The sequence below is a fragment of the Aotus nancymaae genome, unplaced genomic scaffold (genome assembly GCF_030222135.1).
Source record: "Aotus nancymaae isolate 86718 unplaced genomic scaffold, 86718_ANA_hifiasm-v0.15.2.pri h1tg000049l, whole genome shotgun sequence".
Taxonomy (NCBI): Eukaryota; Metazoa; Chordata; class Mammalia; order Primates; family Aotidae; genus Aotus; species Aotus nancymaae.
Window position 1 is genome coordinate 2,154,608 of NW_026988463.1, and position 23,239 is coordinate 2,177,846.

The following is a 23,239-nucleotide window of genomic DNA, read 5'->3' on the forward strand; positions in this document are numbered from 1 at the left end:
GATGGACTCTTGCTCTGTTGCCCAGGGCTGGAGTGCAGTGGCATAATCTCAGTTAAGTGCAGCCTCTGCCTCCTGGGTTCAAGTGATTCTCCTGACTCAGCCTCCTGAGAAGCTGGGATTAAAGGTGTATGTCACCACGCCCAGCTCATTTTGGTATTTTTAGTAGTGACAGGGTTTCACCATGTTGGTCAGTCTGGACTGGACTCCTGATCTCGTGATCCACCTGCCTCAGCCTCCCAAAATGCTGGGATTACAGGCATAAGCCACGGTGCCCAGTCCCTGACAACTTCTTTGCAGCTGTGAGGGGAGAGTCTACCAATGCTTGATCTCCTGTCTCTAGCCCTGGATGACTTGGTGAGCAGGTGACATGGCAAGCAAGGCAGTAATAGGAAGAGGAAGCAGGAAGGGACTCCACATGCTCTCAAGTAGCCTCAAGTTTTGTTCTACTTATGGGATAACTTTCAAGAGTGGTACGAACTTTGACAGCAGCTGTAGTTCATAAGCATTCGAAAATTAAGTGGCTGCTGGCTGAGAGGCAAGGGTGGATGGGGAGAGATTAATATCCCATTTCCCAGCTCTTCTCGCTGTGTACCTGTCCTTTACGACTCAGTTCCAATGCCGGGCGCAGTGGCTCACACCTGTAATCCCAGCACTTTGGGAGGCCAAGGTGGGCAGATCACCTGAGGTTGACAGTTCGAGACCAACCTGACCAACATGGAGAAACCACGTCCCTACTAAAAATAAAAAATTAGCCAGGCGGGGTGGTGCATGCCTGTAATCCCAGCTACTCGAGGCTGAGGCAGGAAAAGAGCTTGAACCCGAGAGATGGAGGTTCCAGTTAGCCGAGATGGTGCCACTGCACTCCAGCCTAGGCAACAAGAGTGAGACTCTATCTCAAAAAAAAAAAAGACTCAGTTCCAGTCCTGAACTGATCTCCTTTTTTTGTTTTTGAGACAAAGTTTCACTCTTGTCTCCCAGGCTGGAGTACAATGGGGCGATCTCAGCTCACCGCAACCTCTGCCTCACCAGTTCAAGCAATTCTCCTGCCTCAGCTTCCCGAGTAGCTGGGGTTACAGGCACTTGTCACCCTGCCTGGCTAATTTTTTGTACTTTTAGTAGAGACAGGGTTTCTCCATGTCGGTCAGGCTGGCTTTGAACCCCTGACCTCAGGTGGTCTACCCTCCTCGGCCTTTCAAACTGCTGGGATTACAGGCTGAGCCACTGTGTCCGGCCTCCCGAATCGATCTTATGGTATCCCTTAATCCCAGCCTCCCATGTGGGAGCCCAGATAGTCCTGCCCCAAGGCTGGAGGGAGAAAAGCTAGCTCCCCACGTCATCCCAGCCCCAGACATCACCTGCGCTTCCCAGCAGCCCTTGGCAGCGTAGTCCCTGAGTTTTCGGAAGCTGTGGAGACATCGCCCAGGATCTGACATCTGTCAATGGGAGAAGATCATTGAGCCTTTACACAACTGTGTCTCAGGAGGAATGGAGTACCAAGACACAGAAGGGCCGACACTAAGCTAACTTCCCACCTCTTCTCTCTCAAATGGCGGGAGTCATTTTGGGGGTTGCCAAGAACAGCCGACTGTCCAGTGGCTCCTGGAGGCTGAGAGGCCGGGAGCAGCAAGAGCCACCTCCCTTTTGCAGACAGAACTGCATCCAAGGACCAGCATCAACTGTGCCTTTGTCCAGCGTTAACTCCGCCCCACCCAGAGCAGGCTCCACTCACATCTGTCTTCCTGTCGCTTTCCCAGAGGAGGTATGAGCTGGTCAGACATCCCTGATGAGCAGCCTCTTCAAACAGGTCACGAGCCTGCTGCTGCTTTTCTTCATCCTAGAATAAATCCCAGCAGAGTTCATTCTTCTCTTATTCTTTTTTTTTTTTTTTTTTTGAGACAGTTTTGCTCTTGTGGCACAAGTTGGGAGTGTGATGGCATGATCTTGGCTCACTGCAACCTCTGCCTCCCATGTTCAAGCAATTCTCCTGCCTCAGCCTCTTGAGTAGCTGGGCTTACAGGTGCCTGCTACCACACCCTGCTAATTTTTGCATTTTTAGTAGAGACAGGGTTTCACCAGGTTGGCCAGGCTGGTCTCAAACTCCTGGCTTCAGGTGGCCACCCACCCACCTTGGCCTCCCAAAGTGCTGGGATTACAGGCATGAGCCACTGCGCCTGGCTATTTTCGTTGTTGTTGAAACAGAGTATCCCTTTGTCACCCAGGCTGAATTGCAGTGGCGCAATCTCAGCTCATTACAACTTCTACTTCCTGGGTTCAAGTAACTCTCATGCCTCAGTCTCCTGAGTAGCTGGAAGTATAGGTACCCACCACCACACCTGGCTAATTTTTGTGTTTTTTTAATAGAGATGTGGTTTCACCACATTGGCCAGGCTGGTCTTGAACTCCTGACCTCAGGTGATCCACCCACTTTGGCCTCCCAAAGTGTTGGGATTACAGGCGTGAGCCACTGTGCCCGGCCTCCATACTCTTAAGTAGTAACACACATTGCTCTGAGCTTTAATAAAATGAATTATCGAAATCAGAGCAGAAATGACTTCTCTACAGAGATACCATTCCATACCCAGGGAGGAGCATGAACTCAGAGCTCCAACCACAGAAGTCCTGCTCTCTTCCTAGAAGGGTTTACATTTGGGCAGGGCCTACAGGATCCCTGGTTCGGCTCTGCACCACCAAATGCCTGCCCTTCTCACCGCTGCCAAAGGAACTGCCCTGAACTGCCACGACAGTGGTGGTGGCTCTCAGGGCTTCTCCTCAGTGTCCTTCTCTGATGCATTTGCCATGCCTGTCACTAGAAGCCATCACGTTCCTGCAATTTGCTGCAAAGGGGCTTTACGGATCACAAAGCCCATTAGGACATCAAGAGCAGAGAGGTCCACATGAGCAGCAGGGGAGGCCCACCTCCTTTGATCTCCTCTGCAGTTCTCATCATCCCCACTCATCCGCCAGCTAGGTCACGGAGCCAGGACCATAGCCTGCTGCCGGCCCACGTGTGCCACCTGGCTTCTCTGGCTGGGCCTTTCTGGGCAAGGCTTGCCTTTTGTTTTGGGCCTTGGACGCCCCCTGCTGCTGCTTTTCACTGCCAGGATATTGGCTAGGGATGTGTCAAACAGAAAGTCCAAGTGCAGAGAACAATATGACTCACCTCGAACAGACTCAGCACTCTGCCCAAGCAGTGCAATATGGATGCTTTGTGAGTCTTTAAAAAAAGGAGAAAGAAGTGTGATTTCTAGCAGAGAACTGACAGGGGCCGCCCCTCCCCAGTCTGTGTGTCTTCGAGTCCCATGCCCATGGCCCTGCTGTCTGGCCCTCCCTCGCCTGCAGAAGGCCACTCCAAGATTTGAGTCTTTTTTCTTTTTTCTTTAATGGAAACAGGGTCTTGTTCTGTCACCCAGACTGGAGTGCAGTGGCGTAGTCACAGCTCATAGCAACCTCAACCTCCCAGGCTCAAGCGATCCCCCCACCTCAGCCTCCTAAGTAGCTGGGACAATAGCTATGCACCACCACCCCTGGCTAACATTTTTGTATTTTTTGTAGAGATGAGGTTTCATCATGTTACCCAGGGTGGTCCTGAACTCCTGCCCACAAGCAATCCTCCAGCCTTGGCCTCCCAAAGTGTTAGATAACAGGCATGAGCCACTGCACCCGGCCGGATTTGTGTCTTGAGCTCCAACTGCTGCATGCAGCCTCAGCCCCATGTTTCCAGCCGTCCGCAGGTGTGCCCAGAACTCTGCAGCCCACCCTGGCTCTCAGGCTTCCTCCTCTCCTGCCAGGTAATTTCAAGATGCTTTCTCTACATCCGCACTCTCAGTTTTCTGCATCTTCACTTCCCTTAGGCACCTGACTTTCCCGGGTCCAGAGTCTACCCTCAGGGTGTTCCTGGGACCCTGCAGGTGGCCTCAAAGGTGCTGCTCGCCCCTCGCCCATTGCCCAGACTCACCCTCTGCAGTCGGCACTCTGCCCTGAGGCTCTCGTGAACCACGGCCTTGCAGCAGCTTCCGCTCACTGACCACGGAGGGCGGATGAAGAGCCAGATGAAAGGCACGGCACCAACGTTCAGCCGCTCCGCGAGACTGAAGAAGTGAGAGGCCTTCAGGCCATTCACTTCCGCACGGGCCTCATCAGACACAGACACTGCGGGGACAGACAGGACAGGGCCCAGGGATGTCTCTTGGGCACGGAATGTGGAAAGTTCTGCATGGCCTTGGTGGACAGTGTAAAGCCTAAAGCCCACCATAGTGCAATGCAGCTGGTGTTTGAGGAGGGAAGAGCCCTCCAGGATGGGGGTACCTGCCTCTTCTCCCCCTACTTGGTTAATGTCCAGAATAGGAGGGTCATTGTGATCAATGCCCCTGCTGCACTCCTCCCGGAAGCCTGGATTCTGAAGGTAATGGGGAGGAGACCCCGCCATGCTTCATGTCCCATCCTCCCTCCAGCTGGGAACCGCTTCGTGACCCCTGGTAATGGGTCCAGAGCAGGGGTGGGGGTTCTTTTGGGAAGAGGAGAACATTCTAAAATTAGACAGTGGCAATGGCTGCACGACCCTGTGAATGTACTAAAACACACAGAGTTGCACACTTTAGATGGGTGAACTATGCCGTATGTGAATTTTCTGTCTGGGAACTGCCTTCTCATGGGAAGGTGGAGATAGGACCTCAGCTCCCCCGATCCTGGAGGAGGGTGTTGCTCATGGTCCCTCCCTGTCAGTCACCGAAATCCTGCCAGCTGGCAAACAGGAGAGACTCTCCCAGCAAGACACCAGATCGTTTAGAAGTAAGAATGCGGCAGGCTACACCCCAGTCTTTATGTGTTTTGGGAGCTGGGACAGGTCGTGGGCTCATTCCTTGGGGTGCTGAGCAGATAAGCGGGAACTGGTAGAAGAAAAGGCTGCATAAGGTTCTTTCAAGAAGCACCTGGCCTCTGGGGATGAAGGGATCCAGGCACCAAGCCAGCTCCGACCTGCCCGTTCCTGCTTCCCGTTTAGAAGCTTGGCTCTGTATTACTAACTGTGGAACTGGCACACTGACCTCTGTCTCAGAGTTCTCAGAGGATGGCCAAGGAGAGGGCCAGCATCCACACACAGGCCTGCGTGCTCACGGCACAGAGGGCGGGAGCCCAAACAGCCCCTGTGCTGAGGCTCTGGCTTAGTCACTCTTTGCAAACTGAAATGAAAGGGTCTGCTAAAACCAGAGGTGACTCTCTCGTAACCTACAAAGTCAGAGTATCACTAGTGGGTCCCTCAGCAGGTACATCTGGGCACAAGCTCCTGAGAGGGGATGGGAAGGCAGGCCATCAGATAGGGCAAAAACAGCAAGTGAACTGCTAACACAGGGACCACCACTTCGTAGGGCCAAAGGCTCACGCTTATCTGAAGCGCCAACATGCAGGCGGGGTCGGGACTTACGGCCTTCATTGTAGAGGTAGGCTATGCCCAGCTTCACAGCAGCTTCGAAATTCCCTTTTTCAGCAGCCCTGAAATATTAAGAACATAAAACATCACAATATTTTATGCCACAAACATTACGAAGCACCACACCACTTTAAGTCAGAATACTTGATCCCTGAATCACACACACACATATATATATATTTTGTTTGTTTTTGAGAAAGGGTCTTGCTCTGTTGCCCAGGCTGGATCACAGTGGTGATCCAGCAGTGGTGTAATCATGACTCACTGCAGCCTCAACCTCCTGGGCTTAAGCCATCCTCCTATCCTGGCCTCCCAAGTAGCTAGGACCATAGGCAATGTGCCACCATGCCAAGCTAGTTAAAAAAAATTTTTTTTTTCTAGAGACAGGGTCTTGCTACGTTGCCTAGGCTAGTCTCAAACTCCTAGGCCCAAGCAATCCTCCTGCCTCGGCCTCACAAAGTGCTGGGATTATAGGTATGAGCCATCACGCCTGGCCCTAGAACATTTCTTTATGTCCTATAGTCGAATACAAATTATCCATTACATAGCAGGGTCTGTGAAGGCCAGTCACAAAAGACCATGTGTTGCATGATTCCATGTGAACTGCTCACAAGATGCAAATCCAGAGTGACAGAAAATCGATTAGGGGTCGTCTAGAGTTTCCAGGATTGTGGGGAAAATGGGAAGTGACTGCTGACATGGACAAGCTTCCTTCTTGGGGTGACGGGAATGTTCTAAAGTTATATACTGGTGATATCTATATAACTCTCAATATACCAAAAACCAATGAATTACACGTTTTATTTATTTATTTATTTATTTAGAGACGGAGTCTCATTCTGTCGCCCAGGCTGGAGTGCAGTGGAGGGATCTTGGCTCGCCGCAACCTCCGCCTCCCGGGTTCAAGCGATTCTCCTGCCTCAGCCTCCTGAGTAGCTGGGATTACAGGTGCACACCACCATGCCCGGCTAATTTTTGTATTTTTAGTAGAGATGGGGTTTCACCATGTTGGTCAGGCTGGTCTTGAACTCCTGACCTTGTGATCCGCCAGCCTCAGCCTCCCAAAGTACTAGGATTACAGGTGTGAGCTACTATGCCTGGCCACATCTTATTTTTTTATTTTTTATTTTTCTTTTTGAGACAGTCCTACCCTGTTACCCAGGCTGGAGTGCAATGGTGTGATTTTGGCTCACTGCAACCTCTGCCTCCCAGCTTCAAGCAATTCTCATGTTTCAGCCTCCAGAGTAGCTGGGACTACAAATGCCCATCACTGCACCCAGCTAATTTTTGTATTTTTAGTAGAGACAGGGTTTTACCATGTTGGCCAGGCTGGTCTTAAACTCCCCACCTAAAGTGATCCACCCACCTCAGCCTCCCAAGGTGCTGGGAATACAGGTGTGAGCCACCACAATCAGGTGAGTTATAGACTTTAAACAGGTGAAGTGTGTGATGTGTGGATCCCATCTCAATAAGAAATATACACATTCCAACTAGAAGCAGCTGAAGCACCGCCCCGGTAACATGGCTGCCTGCCTTTGCTGGCTATCTGTCTATCTTGATTTCTGGCAACTCAGGTGGACGACCACAGTGAATCCCCGTCAGAAAAAAGCCCGCCTGAGCTGTGGTTCTTTAGTTTGTTAAGCTCAAGCTAGGCCTGCTTCTGAGGGCGGCCTACCTGGGCCCATGAGCACATACGAACAGGGAGCGGGGTGCAGGCTGGGGTGGAATCTGCCAGTGAGTGAAATGCCATAGGATAGAAATCACATTGTTTTGACCACAGGGAAGGAAGGCTGAGTGAAGTTTCCACAGGAAGGTGACTCGTGTCTGGGTCATGTGGGAATCGGTCACGGCCCTCTGGAGGTACCCCGGGCCCATGTCAGTGGCATGGAGAATGACTGACAGCATGACCTGCTGGAAGGTGTATGGCTTGTGTGGCCCGACGTGTGAGGTCTGCTGCCCTCAGTCACTCCCCAGGGAATGAGGCAATGTCATGGGAGATAGCAACAGGAAAATCGTTGCTGAATCAGGCCTCGGGACATAGGCTGGCACACAGAAAGGCCAAGGCAGGAGAAGACCAAGCCATTTGCAGGGTGCAGAGATACCTTTCAAAGAGCTTCAGGTTCCCTGGAGATGGCCACAGCTCCTGGAAGCTGGCACATGCCCACACGCTGGCGTGGTTGTCCACCAGGTCCTTCAGCTGGGAGTGCACCTGCGGAACAACGGGGGCCGGGCTGGGTCACGGAGGGACCACCTGAAATGAAAGCCCCACGCCTGGAGGCTCTTGAGAATGAGGTGCAGACGCAGGGTCTCCTGTCTCCCTCCCCATGCCAATAGTTGAGGTCCCCAATCTCTGTGTGTGAAAGTAACCGTCGCTTTGAACAGAGAAAAGAGCCCCAGAAATGCATTTCTCTGAGGTTCTAAAGGTGGGTGGAGGACAATGGTCCTGGGAGGAGGGAACAAGCACCCAGGCTGAGAAGGAGGGTTCGACATCCCTGCAAAGGTATCACCCGCAAAGACCAGGGAAACTGACTCTAAACGGGGGCAGGCAGGACGGAAATGTGTTTTGTGCCTCCCCGCTGGGGGCCTTGACAGTGGGAGTGTAGAAACAGGTCACAGGGACTCAGCGCAAAGAAGACACCCATGATGGAGGTCTCAGGTAGAACAGGAAGTGTCTGGGCCCGGACCCGGAGCACAGGTAAGCATTTTAAGTGCCAAAGTTTCCACTGACATTGGAAATTCAGCACCCCCTGGGGTCCATACAGTGTGTCACACCTGCAATGGAGGTGGCTTTGGGAGTCAGGAAATGCATTCTTGCTGGAGTTTCCCCATGAATCCACTGTAGACTCTAGGTTAAGTCACTCAAAGTAAGGCTACAGTTCCAATATCTAGAAAATAACCCCTAGAATCTATTTCAATGGTAAATCTTACATGGGATTTGTATATAAGAATATATTTTTTTTCTTTTAAACACTGTTCTATTATCTAAGGGATGCAAATTTCACTGCCATAAAAGGGTACGTTCTCTGTTGATACCACAATGAACAGAGGCAACCTTAGTGTGCTGGGAGACAGCTATAGAAATTTCTGTAATCAAAATGTCTCAAAGAAAGCATCTGGTAATGTCCTTGTTTCCTTTGACCTCCTTTCTTTTTTTTTGGATACAAGGTTTCACTTCCATTGCCCAGGCTGGAGTGCAGAGGCACATCATGGCTCACTGCAGCCTGGACTGCCCAGGCTCAGGTGTTTGTCTTGCCTCAGCCTCCCAAGTAACAGGCGTACCGGCATGCGCCACCACGCACAGCTAATTTTTGTATTTTTTGTAGAAATGAGGTCTTGCTATGGCTGGTCTTGAACTCCTGGGCTCAAGCAATCTGCCCTCCTAGCCTCCCAAAGTGATAGGATTACAAGTGTGAGCCACAGCGCCTGGCCTGCCCTCCTTTTTAGCCAGTTTTGTTCTGACATTTAAGAACACAAGGCCTTGATGGTATAATCAACAATGCTAGGGCTCATACTGTTTCCATCTAGGGACTTACGGCTCGGACTGCCAGGATGTCCTCCACAGAAAGCCATTTCAGGATGTGAAACAGCACATCTTCGGGGAGACTCAAGATGGTCAGGTTTCGGGGCCTCCTTCTTATTCTTCGCTTTGTAGGATAACAGAAACACTTGGCACACCTACAGTGGACCACTTAAGGAAAAAAGACAGAAGCCTTGATAAGATTAAAAGTTATTCTACATACAACCCTTGAAGGGAAAAAAAAAGGATAAATTTCCATCTGAAGATGATCTAATGGTTACTATTCCCTGCACACAAAAGAACGAATCATGCTTCTTGTCTCAAACAAAGATTATGCAAAGGAGTGGCATTGCATGAATTACAGACGACATCATTCATTTTCAAATATTCAACAAATATTTGGCAAATAGCACCCATCATGTAACTTAGCTATTGGGAAACTTTCTAATCCAGGGCCCACACGACACCCAGGAAGGGGAAAAAGCTGCCAAGGCTGAGGACGGTTTTCCTCACATTCACTCTCAGGAAAGCCCCTGGTTAACCCGCGACCCCTGCCCTGGGTTAAAGGGCTCCAGCCCGCCCTCCTCAGGCCGCCAGGGTCTCTCCTCTCGAGGGACCCCTGGGGCCTTTGGTGGATAGCCTGCTTTTTCCAACACATGACTAAGGTGCATAATGTTCAATAAGGATCTGTGGGCTTGAAGAGATCTTGTTTTCAAGTCCAAATTAGAAGGGTCGGCCGTGGACAGAAGCCACAGACTTGGAGGCCCGGGGCAGTGTGTGTCCACGTCTCAGCTCTGCAGACCTGCCGGGCCCCTGAGTCTCAATGTGGCCTCCACTGAAGAATGTGGCGTTGACAGCTACACAGTAAGGTCGTTGCTCAGATCGCAACACAAACCTAAACCTGTAGGTTTGTGTACAGGTGCAATCATTAAAGGTGAGACAGGCTCTCCCCCTACCAGGCAGGCAGCCCAGCCATGCTTCTGAGATGCGTGCCCTCTCCTCTCCCCACAGCCCGATGTTCCAATTCCTACTCCAGCAACCCCTTCCTCACTCTAAGCAGATGACCCTAGCCCTGATTTCATAGGATAACAGAAGCCCTAAGAGAGGAACCTCGGGATCCTGCCTCCCCATCTACAACTCCACCTTTCTATCCATTCTTCTTCCAGTCCTGAAAGGAAACGCCACTCCCCTCTGTGGGTCCGAATCCGTCCCCGCCAGGACCTCCTAGCGATTGCCCCCTGCTCCCCTCTCTTGCCCCGGGTCTTCCCGTCAGCAATTAAATCAGCTGCAAAAGCCAAACGTATTCCAGAGCTACAAATTCTCAGATTCTATAGACCTCCCCATTAAACAGTCCTCATTCTCCGGCTCCAGGACAGACACTTGGAGACGTGTGATAATCGCTGTGATAATAACTGAAACCGCAGCTCGGGTTTCCTCCGCCTCAACGCGCGCGGAGCCGAGCGCGGCTTTCCACGGAGCGGGCCCCGCTGGACGGAAGCCCCGTCAGGACCGGCCGGACCGCGGGATCGCCTCGCCCCAACGCGCTCCGCAGCCCCATCCCCGGCCAGGAGGCGCTGGTGTTTGGCTCCCCGGGAACCGACTGCCGCTCCGGGAACTGGCTGGAAAATGTCGCGGCGGGGGAAGACGCCGAAGGGTTCAGGCGCCCGCCGGGCATTTAAACCGCGCGCCCGGCCTCTGGGGCTCCCCGCGCCGAACACGACCCCCGCCCCGAGTTGAAGGGCTCGAGCCCACCCTCCTCAGGCCGCCAGGGTCTTTCCTCTCGCGGGATCCGCCGTCCGCCCCTCAGGGCAGGCAGAAGGGGCGCGGGACAGAGACCTGCGGGCATCGCCCGATACTCACCGCTGCCGCTCCCCATCGCGGCGCTCGCGTAGCTGCAGCCAGAGCCCGCCTGCGAGCGCGCCCGTGCCCCGGCTGGAGCGCGCCGACCCGTCGCGCAGGCGCAGACCCCGCCCCGCCGCCCGCCCCAGTTTTCAAACGCGCCCGGCCCTTCCATTGGCCTGCCCGGGGGGGCCGGCGGCGGCCCCGCCCACTCCCCGCCTCGGACACGCCTTATTCCCCGCCCTCCACGCCCGCCCCGCTTGCTCCGGGTGCCCGCCATTGGCCGCGCCAGGACGCAAATTCGAACATTGGCCGCTGATTGGTGGAGCCCGTGTGGCCGCCCCGCCTCCCCAGCGGGGATGTGACTCCCTGAGGAGCGCGACTCCCGGGCGGCGGGCGAGGGTTTGGCGGCGTCCTTTCCCGCCCGCGTGGGTCCGGGTTTCGCCGCTGACTCCGGTGACTGGCATCCGCGATGCCAGATAGGCTGCGAAGACGGGTGCCGGCGGCCAGGGGAAAGGGGACTCCTTGGCGTCCCTCGCAGTCGCCGCCGTGACCCGGCCTGCGAGAGCCCCGACGTGGCGCTTCTAGAACGAGGCGGTGCCCTGCCCCGGTCCCGGGGTCGGTCCTGGGCCCGCGACCCTCACCCCTAGGCTGCACGGTCTTCCTTTCCGCCGCCCGCTTCAGGTGGAGACCCTTGGGTTTGTGGCCGAGCCGCTTCTGGGCGGGGATGCTGGCCCAGATCGTGGTAGGGAAAGGGGGTGGGAGCCGGCGCTGGAAGTCTCCCCTGGCCTACCCTCCGGAACGCTGACCCCTTTCCTGCGAAACGTGGCGCACCCTGGACGCCTCAGTGCCCCAGGACCGGGGCAAGCCCTCCTCATCACTTTGACCGGTTGCTGCCCCGTCTCGCCTCCTCGGCGCCACTTGGGAGCTGCTCGCGGAGGGAGGTGTCACATCTGCTCACTCTAGTCTCGGGCAGAGCCCATCCGACCTGTCCTTCAGGAATCAGCCTCACCCCACCCCTTTCACAAGGGAAGACACGCAGCCTCCTGAGTGTCTGGTGGAGGCGGGGGCCTGGGCCAAGGCTGCCCACCCCTCCATCACGCTTCCCTCAGTCTGCACCGTCCCATCCTTCTGAGTGCCCACAGCCCTCGTGACCACAGAACCCCTAAAGGTACTGGGCCTGCCCTGGGCACACAGACAGGAGCTCTGGCGTGCAGGCGTCAGCCAGCCTGGAGCAAGAGACGGAGTACACAGGTGATCACAGCACAGGGCACAGAAGAGTTCGTGGCCCCAGAGAGGCCCTGGAAGTTGGGACTATTCCCTGCCCTGGAATCAGGAAGCTGGTGAAGGAGGGTGAAGAGAGGACAGGCTGAGCGAGTTTGGGGCCTGCTCCCCAGATATTCCATGTTCTCAGCCCCCAGATTTCTCACCCCATCATCTCTCTTTTGTCCCCTGGGTTACTGTTTCCTACTTTGTCACTGTTACCTGTCTCCCCCTAGGGCAGAGGTGCACTTTCGGGGTTAGCTTCTTGAAGGGATTGATCAAGAGCCAGCCATGAGCACACTAGTGACACCGGCTGCCTCTGGGACCTAGAACAGCATCCCTGCTCCCTATGTTGTTTGACTCCATCCTGTGCTTTGTGTCCTGATCACTCTCCTTTCTATATTGAGAGGCAAATCTCTTTTTCCGGGAGCAGGAGTTGTCTTGGCTCCAGCCACGCCTGGCCCATTCCACCCACTGCGCTGGCAGCCGGAGCCTCCAGGGCTGTGCTGCGGTGATGAGTGGCTCCTCCAGGGTGTCAGCCCGTTTCCCACTGGGCTTTAGAAATGATCAATAAGGATCTGTGGGCTTGAAGAGTCTTGTTTTCAAGTCCAAATTAGAAGGGTCAGCCCTGGAGAGAAGCCACAGACTTGGAGGCTGGGGCAGTGTGTGTCCACCTCGTGTCTCTGGGTGCGTTGGGTGGCATGGCCTGCTGTGGGAGGGAGTGCACTGGATGGACAAACGATCTGGGCAGGGGATTCTAGAGAAGGAAGAGCACAAGCTTTGGGTGGGCATTTCCCTCTGCCCTGCAGACTTCTTGCCCATGAGCAAGGGCATGACCTGGACAGGCCCCTTGAGGCTGGGCCTGAGGGTGGTGTGATCAAATGACATGATGCCTGCAGGGGATCAACCACAGAACTGGCACCTGGTTGGGTCATGGTTAGTGCTGTGGTGGGTCATGGTTAGTGCTGTGGTCACCCCCAGGCCACCACCCTTGGAAAGGACATGCAAGATGTTTTGAGGCTGCTTCCACATCCAGGTCTCAGGAAGACCACAGGCTACTCAGGTGGGACTCGGGCATCCCTTTCTACTGAAACGCTCCTGGGTTCTCCAGGGGGCCTCTCAAGTTCCCCAGTGGGCCCCACTCTGCTCCATGCACTGCAGTGGAGGGGAGAGCCCCGTGCCGAACCAGCTGGGCTGAGAGCTGCCTCTGTAGCCCTGGAAGCTCAGGACAGGCCCTGAGGGAGGCAGCGGGCACGATGAGGCCCGCATGCTCCGCCTGCTCTCGTTGGCCTTCACTTTGGACCAGGGGCACAGGGCAGGCGAAGCTCAGAAAGATGTCCTCCAGGGTGACCTGACTGACTGAGTAGTCATCCAGCATGTACTTCTTCTTGGCTTGCTCCAGAGTGCCAAACACCTGAGAGGAGGGAGGAGGCTGCTGTGGCCAGGCTGTCCCACAGACACACACAGGGGAGGAGCGGGTGGGAAGGGCTGGCCTCTGGGACTGTGACAAGGTCCCCAAGAGGCCCATCCCTCTCCCGGCTGCTCCAGAACACTTCCCAAGAAGTCAGCGCTATGGATCTCCACTGCCCGTACCCTTGGATGGGAATGGTGCCAGAAGGGCAGAGGCCTGGCAGGGTCCCTGGCTTGCTTGTGTCCCTGGGCATGTGGTGTTTCCTCTCTGGGCCTGCTCTCCTCTCTGTGAAATGAGGGGGCAGGAGGAGCCGATCTCCAAAGTCCCTTCCAGCTGAAGCACCTTCTGTTCTATGAAATCACGTGAACGTTGCCATGGAGATGGCAGAGGACAGCGGCAGCGGACAGCAGCAGCGCTGAACATGACTTCAGGGCAATGGGAGGGAGAGAAAGAGGGGGAGAGAGAGTGACAGAGTTATCCCCAGAAAGTGGGTCACATCAAAGATATGCACTCACCTTCACCCAGCTGAGGTTTTGGCCCGGCAGGTGGTAATGGACCATGCCTTGGTGCTCATCTTCCAGGACGCTGCCTGCAAGGAGAGATGGCGTGGCCGTGAGGGCTGGGCTGGAGGATCAGGGAGGGTGCCTGGGTGCTCAGCACTGCGATCCTCGTCCCAGGGATGGGGGAGATGGGACACGGCAGGGGTGAGGCACAGACACGTCTCACGGCGGATGGGAGAGGCCTAGACAGGGGCCCAGGGCCCACCCAGTGTGGGGCTGCCAGGGCTGGGACACACCTGGAAAGGTCAGGTCCACGAAGGCCTTGAACTCCTCCAGCGCCTCCTGCTGCCCTTCTCTCTGGACCTTGGCCCGCAGGGAGTAGCCGCTGCCAAATTTGCTTTTGAGGTGCTGGGGGCTGCCCAGGCACTTGAACTGCCCCTGCACCATGATGGCCAGCCGGGTGCACAGGGCCTCACACTCCTCCATGCTGGGGAGAGGGCAGGGCTTGAGACAGGGCTGAGGGTACCAAAGGCTTGTGCAGACAGGAAGGTGGGGTTGGTACCCTGATCAGGCCATTCCTGATACCCATGCTCAGAGTGTGGCTCATGTGCAGAGCCTAGGGAATGTCCTTGCAGATGCTGCACCAGCTGCTGATGGATCTCCTGGCCATCTGGCTCCTTCCCAGCCCACCTGGTTTTGAAACTTCCAGTGACCCGCAGAGCCAGGCTCTACCTGTGGGAGGTGATGACGATGGCCTTGCCGGACTCACGGGCTGGTGCCATGGCATTCCAGAGCAGGCGTCGGGCCACAGGGTCCATGCCAGTGGATGGCTCGTCCAGGAAGATGACAGCAGGCTCTCCAATCAGGGCGATGCCGGTGCTCAGCTTCCGCTTGTTACCACCGCTGGGGGTGGAGGGGAGAAGGTTAGGTGACGGGAATGGTCAGACTCCAGCAGTGAGCACTGCTGGCTCAACACTCACCCCCTTTCCTTCTCTGTTCAGGAAGTGTTCCCACACCCCTCATGGGGCTTTCAGCAGTGCAGCCCACTGCTTTCACCCAGGGCTGAACCGTGGCTGGGGCTATCCCCTCAGAGAATAACCCCTTCCCCTGGACACAAGGATGAGTCCAGGGTGAGCACATGGTTGGCGAGTCTTCTTTGAGGGTCTGGAAGTGTTGAGGGCAACTGCTTCTCCATCTGAGAAGAAGGGCATTGGCCCATCTTAGCTAACTTAAAATATACAGCATTTACTATGTGCAACACACTGTTCTAAACTGTGCAAATATGAACTCATTTGATCTTCAGAAGATACAAGGAAACATAAAAACCTGCTTGAAACAGAAGCCAACAAAGAGGGAAGAGCCAAGGGATATCATCGTCTGATCCTGGGCCCACTTTGCCCACCGTGTGGGCGCCTCTACGTCCCAATCCTGGGTGTGCAGTACCGCTAAGTGCCTCCAGGGGCGCTGCACACAACGCGAAGGGAGTCCTTGGACCCGTGCAGTCTGGGGTCTTGCTTTAATAGTTAATTGGACTCGGGCTTCCATCACTGACAACAGAGCCTGAGGAATACCCCAGGCTCTTCAGCAGAACATCAGCAGTTCAGGCACCCTAGACACAGAGGTATGAGGTAACTGTGGGCTTAAAATGCAAACTTAACCGAAAACAGAAAGCCCTTCATGAAGTGGCAGGAAGAAAGGTCTGTCCTCATCTTATCAGGACAGTAACACCTATGGTACCATTTGCCTGTCGTCAGCCATGTAAACTGCCTTTGGACTGGGGCAGCTTCATAATCCACTCAAGTCCAGGACCAAGAAGAAGTGGTGCCTTGGGGCAGCCCAGGCCACTGACCTCTTCCCACAGGAGTGGAAGCTGCCCCCAACCACCTGTGCAGGGACTTCATGCCCAGAGCTGGGGGCTTTGCCCTGCTCTCCAGCTCTGGGAAAAACTGGAACTTACATTGTAACTGGAGGTGGAGGGGCCGGGGGAAGCCTCAGATCTCACCTGTAGGTCTTGACCAGCTTGTCAGCATACATGTACATAACTAAGTCCTCAATAATCTGGTCCACACAAGCACAGATTCGGCACTCTGGGATGCTCCGGATCCGCGCATACATGACCAGCATCTCTCGGCCTGTCATGAAGTTCAGCAGAGCATCAAACTGAGGACAGTAACCAATCCACCGCCGTACCTGGGTTAGGAAACAGCCCCGAGAGGGAGACACGTCAGAGGAAACCCTCCTCCCACCAGGCTCACCAAGCCTCCAATGAGGCAAGGGCCTGGACACCTGCTGGTCTTGCTCCAGGCTGCCGCTACCCACATCTGCCACATGAATGCGCACCACTAAGGGTCTGTGAGTGGTACTATAGTTACGTCAGGGAGCTGTTGGTGTAGCGGGCAGGGTGGATCACTTATTTGGCTCCTCCTCCAGCTCACCCAGCATGAAACCTTAGCACCCAGTGCCTCCCTACTTCTTGGTGCCTTTGAAGCATCCAGTCAATACAAGACGCTTGCTTTGCTTTTTTACCCTTTAGAAATATTTTCTATTAGACTTGTAATCCATAAGTCGATTTTCTTTGTAAAATATTCAAGTAAAGACTCCTGCAGTCTGTTGGCGGCCTGCCCCAGCCCACTGTGGCCAGGCAGCTGTGCATCGTCCAGCATTCTGTGTTGGCAAAGGCACCTGCGTGGGCCTAGGCTCCTTGTTTAGGACTAGCTGGGTGCTGTTTTTTGCCAAATGGTATCAACCTTTATCTATCATTCTGTAACATGGTTTTTTTCTTTCTTTTCTGAGAAGAAGTCTTACTCTGTCACCCAGGCTGGAGTGCAGTGGTGCGATCTCAGCTCACTGCAACCTCCGCCTCCTGGATTCAAGCAATTCTCCTGCCTCAGCCTCCTGAGTAGCTAGGATTATAGGCGCCTGCCACCACGCCCAGCTAATTTTTGTATTTTCAGTAGAGACGGGGTCTCCCCACGTTGATCAGGCTGGTCTCGATCTCCTAACCTCATGATCCACCTGCTTCGGCCTCCCAAAGTGCTAGGATTACAGGCGTTAGCCACTGCGCTCAGCCAACATGCTTTTTATTTATTTTTTTGTGACGGAGTTTCTCCCTGTTGCCCAGGCTGGAGTGCAATGGCACAATCTCAGCTCATGGCAACCTCCGTCTCCTGGGTTAAAGCGATTCTCCGGCCTCAGCCTCCCGAGAAGCTAGGATTACAGGCATGCACCACCAGGCCCAGCTAATTTTTTTGTATTTTTTTAGTAGAGATGGGGTTTCTCCATGTTGGTCAGGTTGGTCTCGAACTCACAACCTCAGGTGATCTGCCCACCTCGGCCTCCCAAAGTGCATGCTTTTCTTACTCAATATCATGTCTTAAAGATCTTCCTAGGTCAATAAACACAGACCTACCCCCGCCTATTTCAGCTGCTACTTAGTCATCCAGGGAAGGGTTCTACATTTTATTTAGCTGTTTAAAAAATTCATTTGACTCATTTCCAGGTTTTTGCACCTTTTTTGGGGGGGTTGAGATGAAGTCTCACTCTGTTGCCCAGGCTGGAGTGCAGTGGTGCGATCTTGGCTCACTGTAACCTCCGCCTCCCGGGTTCAAGCAGTTCTCCTCTCAGCCCCGTGATTAGCTGGAGCTACAGGTGCACGTCACCACGCCTCGTTAATTTTTTGTTTTTTTTTTTGAGACAGAGTCTTGCTCTGTTGCCCAGGCTGGACTGCAATGGCACAATCTCGGCTCACTGCAACGTCTGCCTCCCGGTTCAACTGATTCTGCTGCCTCAACCTCTCGAGTAGCTGGGACTACAGATGGGTGCCACCACGCCCAGCTAATTTTATTTTTTTATATTTTTAGTAGAAATGGGATTTCACCATATTGGTCAGGCTGGTCTGGAACTCCTGACCTCAGGTGATCAGCCCACCTCGGCCTCCCCAGGTGCTGGGATTACAGGCATGAGCTACCATGCCCAGCCAATTTTTGTATTTTTAGTAAAGACAGGGTTTCACCATGTTGGCTAGGCTGATCTCAAACTCCTGACCTCAGGTTTTTGCCTTTCTAAACTTGCAGCTGGCCACCCGGGTTTGTGCCCATGTTCATCTGCTTCCAGATGCGGAAAAGAGTGGGATGCCATTTTTGAGAAATGTTTCCCTCCTATTTTCTCCCCTCTTCTCCTCCCTGTTGAAACAGCTGGACAACCCTGGGCTCCACTGCCTGAGATTGGAGGATGGGGAGGATTTTACGGGGTGCAAAACAGAAAACCACATGGAGGCTGGGCACTGTGGCTCATGCCTGCAATCCTAGCACTTTGGGAGGCTAGGCGGGTGAATCGCTTGAAGCAAGCAGTTTGAGACCAGCCTGGCCCAAATAGTGAAAACCCATATGTCCTAAATATACAGAAATTAGGTGGGTGTGGTGGCACACACCTGTAATCCCAGCTACTCGGGAGGCTAAGACACAAGAATCACTTGAAGCCCGGAGGCAGAGGTTACAGTGAACTGAGATCATGTCACTGCACTCCAGCCTGGGTGACAGAGAGAGACTGCAACAAAGGAGGAAAGGGAAGGGGAAGGGGAAGAAAAAGACAAAGAGAGTGAGTGGGGGAGAGAGGGAGGGAGGAGGAAGGGAAGGAGGGAGAGGAAGGAAAGGAAGGAAAGAAAGCAAACCATATGGAGTGTCTGCTTAGGGAAAGAGAGATAAGGAAGAAGGCTGTCAGCATGAAAGAACGTTGAGAGACCTCACACAAGTAAGGGCCTGGCTTTGGTTCCCAGAGTGGGGCTTCCCCCTTTCCCTTCTTTTTATAGCAGCTTTATTAAGATACAGTGCACATACCACATAATTCACCAGTGTGTACAGTTCAAGTGTTCTCAGCATGTTCCTTCTCAGATCCATCATCACAATCAACTTAAAACACTTCATTGTTCCCAAAAGAAACCCTGTACCCACTAGTGTCACTCCCCATTGCCTTTAACACCTCCAGCACCTGACCACCGCTAACAAGCTTTCTGCCTCCGTGGCTTTGCCTATTTTGGACGTTTCATATTAACGGAATCACAGCACATGGTCTTTTGTGTCTGGCTTATTTTACTTAGCATGTTTTCTAGGTTCATCCATGTTGTGGTGTATGTCAGTGCTCAGTGCAACCTCTGCCTCCTGGGTTCAAAAAATTCTTCTACCGCAGCCTCCTGAGTAGCTAGGATTACGGACACCTACCACCACTCCCAGCTAATTTTTGTATTTTTAGTAGAGATGGGGTTTCACCATATTGGCCAGGCTGGTCTCGAACTCCTGCCCTCTTGACTCGCCTGTCTCGGCCTCCCAAAGTGCTGGGATTACAGGTGTGAGTCACTGTGACTGGCCACTTCATTATTTTTTATGGCTGAGGAACATTACATATTATATAGCAAGACCATATGTTTATCCATTCATCTGTTAATGGACATTTGAGTTGTCTCCACTTTTAGCTGCTATGAGTAAAGCTTCTATGAACTTTCTTGTGCAAGTTTCTGTGTGGATGTAGGTTTTCAGTTCTTTTGGTTATATACCTAGGAATGGAATTGCTAGGTCATATGGTAATTCTATGTTTAACCTTTTGAGTATCCTTTCTGATAATTTTGATCTTTTAGCTGGAGGCTTTGTTCATTTATATTTAATGTAAGTACTGATGTTTGGATTTAAATGTGATGCATAAAAACACATTTTTTTTTTTTTAAGATAAAGTCTCTCTTGTCCAGGCTGTAGTGCAGTGGTGTGATTATGGCTCACTGCAGCTTCAGCATGGCCCAGTGTGGCAGCTCACACCTGTAATCCCAGCAATGGGGAGGCCAAGGCAGGCAGATCATGAGGTTAGGAGATCGGGACCATCCTGGCCAACATGGCGAAACCCCGTCTCTACTAAAATACAAAAAAATTAGCCTGGTGCGCACCTGTAATCTCGGTTTCTTGGGAGGCTGAGGCAGGAGAATCAGAGAATCACTGGGACTACAGGCACACACCACTACACCCGGCTGATTTTAAATTTTATTGTAGAGATGTGGTTTCACTATATTGTCCAGGCTGGCCTCGGATTCCTAGGTTCAAGCCATGCTCCCGCCTGGGCCTCCCACAGTACTGGGATTGCAAGTGTGAGCCACCATGCCTGGCCTCAATCTACCATCTTATTCAGGGCTTGGTAGCCCATATGTTCTATGTTCCTTTTTCTCTCTCAATTCTTCTGTCATATTTTTTTCATTTTTCTGTTTTTCCCCTCTGTTAGCTTAAAAGGTATATACTCCTTTCCCCTATTCCTTTGGTTGTTCCTAGAGATTAAAATATGCATCCTTGACGTAGCAATGAATATCATTAACTATTTACTTTATTCATGAACAAGGCATGAACCCTAAAATACTTTAACTTCTTTTACTCTCTCCTGACTTAAAGCTACTCTTGTCATGTATTTTACCTTTATATGTGTTTTAAGCCTCATAAGACATTACTATTATAGCTCTCAGTCAAAACTCACAGATCTCTCTTTAAAAAAAAAAAAAAAAAAAATTGGTCGGGCACGGTGGCTCACACCTGTAATCCCGGCACTTTGGGAGGTTGAGGCGGGCAGATCACAAGGTCAGGAGATTGAGGCCATCTTGGCCAACACGGTGAAATCCCCTCTCTAGTAAAAATACAAAAATTAGCTGGATGTGGTGATGGGCGCCTATAGTCCTAGCTACTCTGGAGGCTGAGGCAGGAGAATCAGTTGAACTCAGGAGGAAGAGGTTGCAGTGAGCCAAGATCGTGCCACTGCACTCATTCTGGCGACAGAATGAGACTCCGACTCAAAAAAATAAAAATCACTTTTTATCCCTTTCTGTTTTTTTCCCCCTCCTGCCTTACCACTCAAAGTGATAGAATTACAGGCATAAACCACCGCTACCATGCCTAGCCTTTTCCGAATCTTTGAGCTTCCATCTGGAATCATTTTCCTTCTGTCTGAAATTTAGTCTTTATTATCTCCTTTTGCATACATCTGCTGGTGATAAATTATCTCAGCTTTTATTTATCTGAAGGTCTTTAAAAAAATACCTTCCGGCTGGGTGTGGTGGTTCACACCTGTAATCCCAGCCCCTTCAGGAGGCTGAGGTGGGTGGATCAGCTGAGGTCCGCAGTTCGAGACCAGCCTGACCAACACGGAGAAACCCCCGTCTCTACTAAAAATACAAAAATTGACCGGGCATGGTGGCTCATGCCTGTAATCCCAGCACTTTGAGAGGCCAAGGCAGGCAGATCGTGAGGTCAGGAGATTAAGACCATCCTGGCCAACATGGTGAAACCCTGTCTCTACTAAAATACAAAAAAATTAGCCAGGTGGTGGCACATGCCTGTAATCCCAGCTTCTGGGGAAGCTGAGGCAGGATAATTGCTTGAACCCAGGAGGCGGTGGTTGCAGTGAGCCATGATCATGCCATTGCACTCCAGCCTGGGTGACAGAGTGAGTCGCTGTCTCAAAAAAAAAAAAAAACCAAAACAAACAAACAAACAAAACACGACACCTTTCTTTTTTAAGTATAGTTTTACTGGTTACTATATTCTAGGTAGGTCGTTTCCTCTTATATCACAATGTATCATTCTATTGTCTCCTGGCCTCTATTATTTCTGTGATGGGGTCTGAGACCAGTGACTGTTGCTCTTGTGAAGAGAATCCTCCTTTTATCTCTGGGTCCTTTTAATATTTTTTCTTGTGTTGGTTTTCAGCAGATTTAGTATACTGTTCCTAGGGGCTGATTTCATTCATCTTGCTTGAGGCTAATAGGGCTTCATTTGCAATTGATGTCTCCCATAAATTTTGAACAGTTTAAGCCATATGGTTTCAAATGTTGCCTTGTCTCCCTTCCTTTTGGAACCTCTGTTACACACACATAAAGCCTTCTTACTGTATACTTCGTATGTGATTAGTCATGTTGATGCATAACAAATTACACCAAAACTTGGGTGTAATTTGTTATTTCATGGTTTCTATGCATCACATCAGGAATCTCAGAGCAGCTTAGCTGGGTGTTGCTGGCCAGGGTCTCTCATGAGGTTCTGCTAACCTGACAGTTGGGCTCAGAGTCTCTTGAAGGCTGGGGGAGCTGCTTCCAAGGGGCTGGCAGGTCTCAGGTACTTTCTGACTGCTCCTCACCACACAGGCCTCTCTGCAAGGCCACCTAGTTGTCTGCATGACACGGCACTTAGCTTCCCTCAGAGAGAGCATGCTGGTTATTTTTTTTTCATTTTTTTTTTTTTTTTTTGAGGTGGAGTCTCGCACTGTCACCCAGGCTGTAGTGCAGTGGCGCGATCTCGGCTCACTGCAATCTCCGCCTCCTGGGTTAAAGCAATTCTCCTGCCTCAGCCTCCCGAGTAGCTGGAACTACAGGGGTGCGCTACCATGCCCAGCAAATTTTTTTGAATATTTACTTGAGATAGGGTTTCACCATGTTGACCAGGAGGGTCTCAATCTCCTGACCTCGTGATCTGCCTGCCTCGGCCTCCCAAAGTGCTGGGGTTACAAGCATTAGCCACCGCGCCTGGCCAGAGTTTCACTCTTGCTGCCCAGGCTAGAGTGTAATGGTGCAATCTCAGTTCACTGCAACCTCCGTCGCCCAGGTTCAAGCAATTCTTCTGCCTCAGCCTCCTGAGTAGCTAGAATTACAGGCATGTACCAACATGCCAGACTAATTTTTTGTATTTTTAGTAGAGATGGGTTTCTTCCTGTTGGTCAGGCTGGTCTTGAACTCCTGACTGCAAGTAATCTGCCCGCCTCGGCCTCCCAAAGTGCTGGGATTATAGGTAGCTGGTTAATTTTATGTGCCTACTTGGCTGGGCTCAGGGATACCCAGATAGTTGGTGAAACATGATTTCTGGGTGTGCCTGCGAGAGTGTTTCTGGAAGCACTCGGCACTTGAATCAGAGATGGAGTAGAGACTTGCCCTCACAGATGCCGCTGGGTGTCATCCAACCCGCAGAGGGCCTGAAGAGAACACAAAGGCAGAGGAAAAGTGACTCTGCTCTTTCACTAGGCTGGGACGTCCATTTTCTCCTATACTTGGACACTGGGGCCACTAACTTTTGGGCCTTCAGACTCAGACTGGGACTGACTCCATTGTCACGCCAGTTCCTGTGCCTTTGGGTTTGGACAGGAACTATACCACTGGTTTTCCTGAGCCTCCAGCCTGCAGATGGCAGATTGTGGAACTTTTCAGCTTCCATAATTGTGTGAGCCAATGCCTCATGATAAATCTCTATGTGTCTGTTTATCTGTATTTTATT

General features: G+C 52.4%; 2 protein-coding genes across 2 annotated transcripts in view; both read right to left on the bottom strand.

The window, feature by feature from the left end:
• The window catches only part of CCNF (cyclin F), a 29,553-nt gene extending 18,693 nt beyond the window's left edge, over positions 1-10,860 (bottom strand). The window contains exons 1-8 of the mRNA XM_012441965.2: positions 10,803-10,860; positions 8,959-9,113; positions 7,528-7,634; positions 5,420-5,487; positions 3,956-4,149; positions 3,161-3,214; positions 1,730-1,834; positions 1,356-1,433 (exon numbers count right to left, since the gene is read on the bottom strand). Coding sequence (XP_012297388.1) covers positions 1,356-1,433; positions 1,730-1,834; positions 3,161-3,214; positions 3,956-4,149; positions 5,420-5,487; positions 7,528-7,634; positions 8,959-9,113; positions 10,803-10,818 — 777 coding nt within the window. The 5' untranslated portion in view covers positions 10,819-10,860. The remainder of the gene's footprint in view (positions 1-1,355; positions 1,434-1,729; positions 1,835-3,160; positions 3,215-3,955; positions 4,150-5,419; positions 5,488-7,527; positions 7,635-8,958; positions 9,114-10,802) is intronic.
• Positions 10,861-11,012: 152 nt separating this feature from the next.
• LOC105709678 (ATP-binding cassette sub-family A member 17-like) overlaps positions 11,013-23,239 on the bottom strand; it is a 75,984-nt gene continuing 63,757 nt past the window's right edge. The window contains 7 exon segments of the mRNA XM_064362739.1: positions 11,013-11,511; positions 12,520-12,599; positions 13,231-13,458; positions 13,971-14,044; positions 14,252-14,442; positions 14,688-14,858; positions 15,958-16,145. Of these exon segments, the coding sequence (XP_064218809.1) occupies positions 11,013-11,511; positions 12,520-12,599; positions 13,231-13,458; positions 13,971-14,044; positions 14,252-14,442; positions 14,688-14,858; positions 15,958-16,145 (1,431 nt within the window).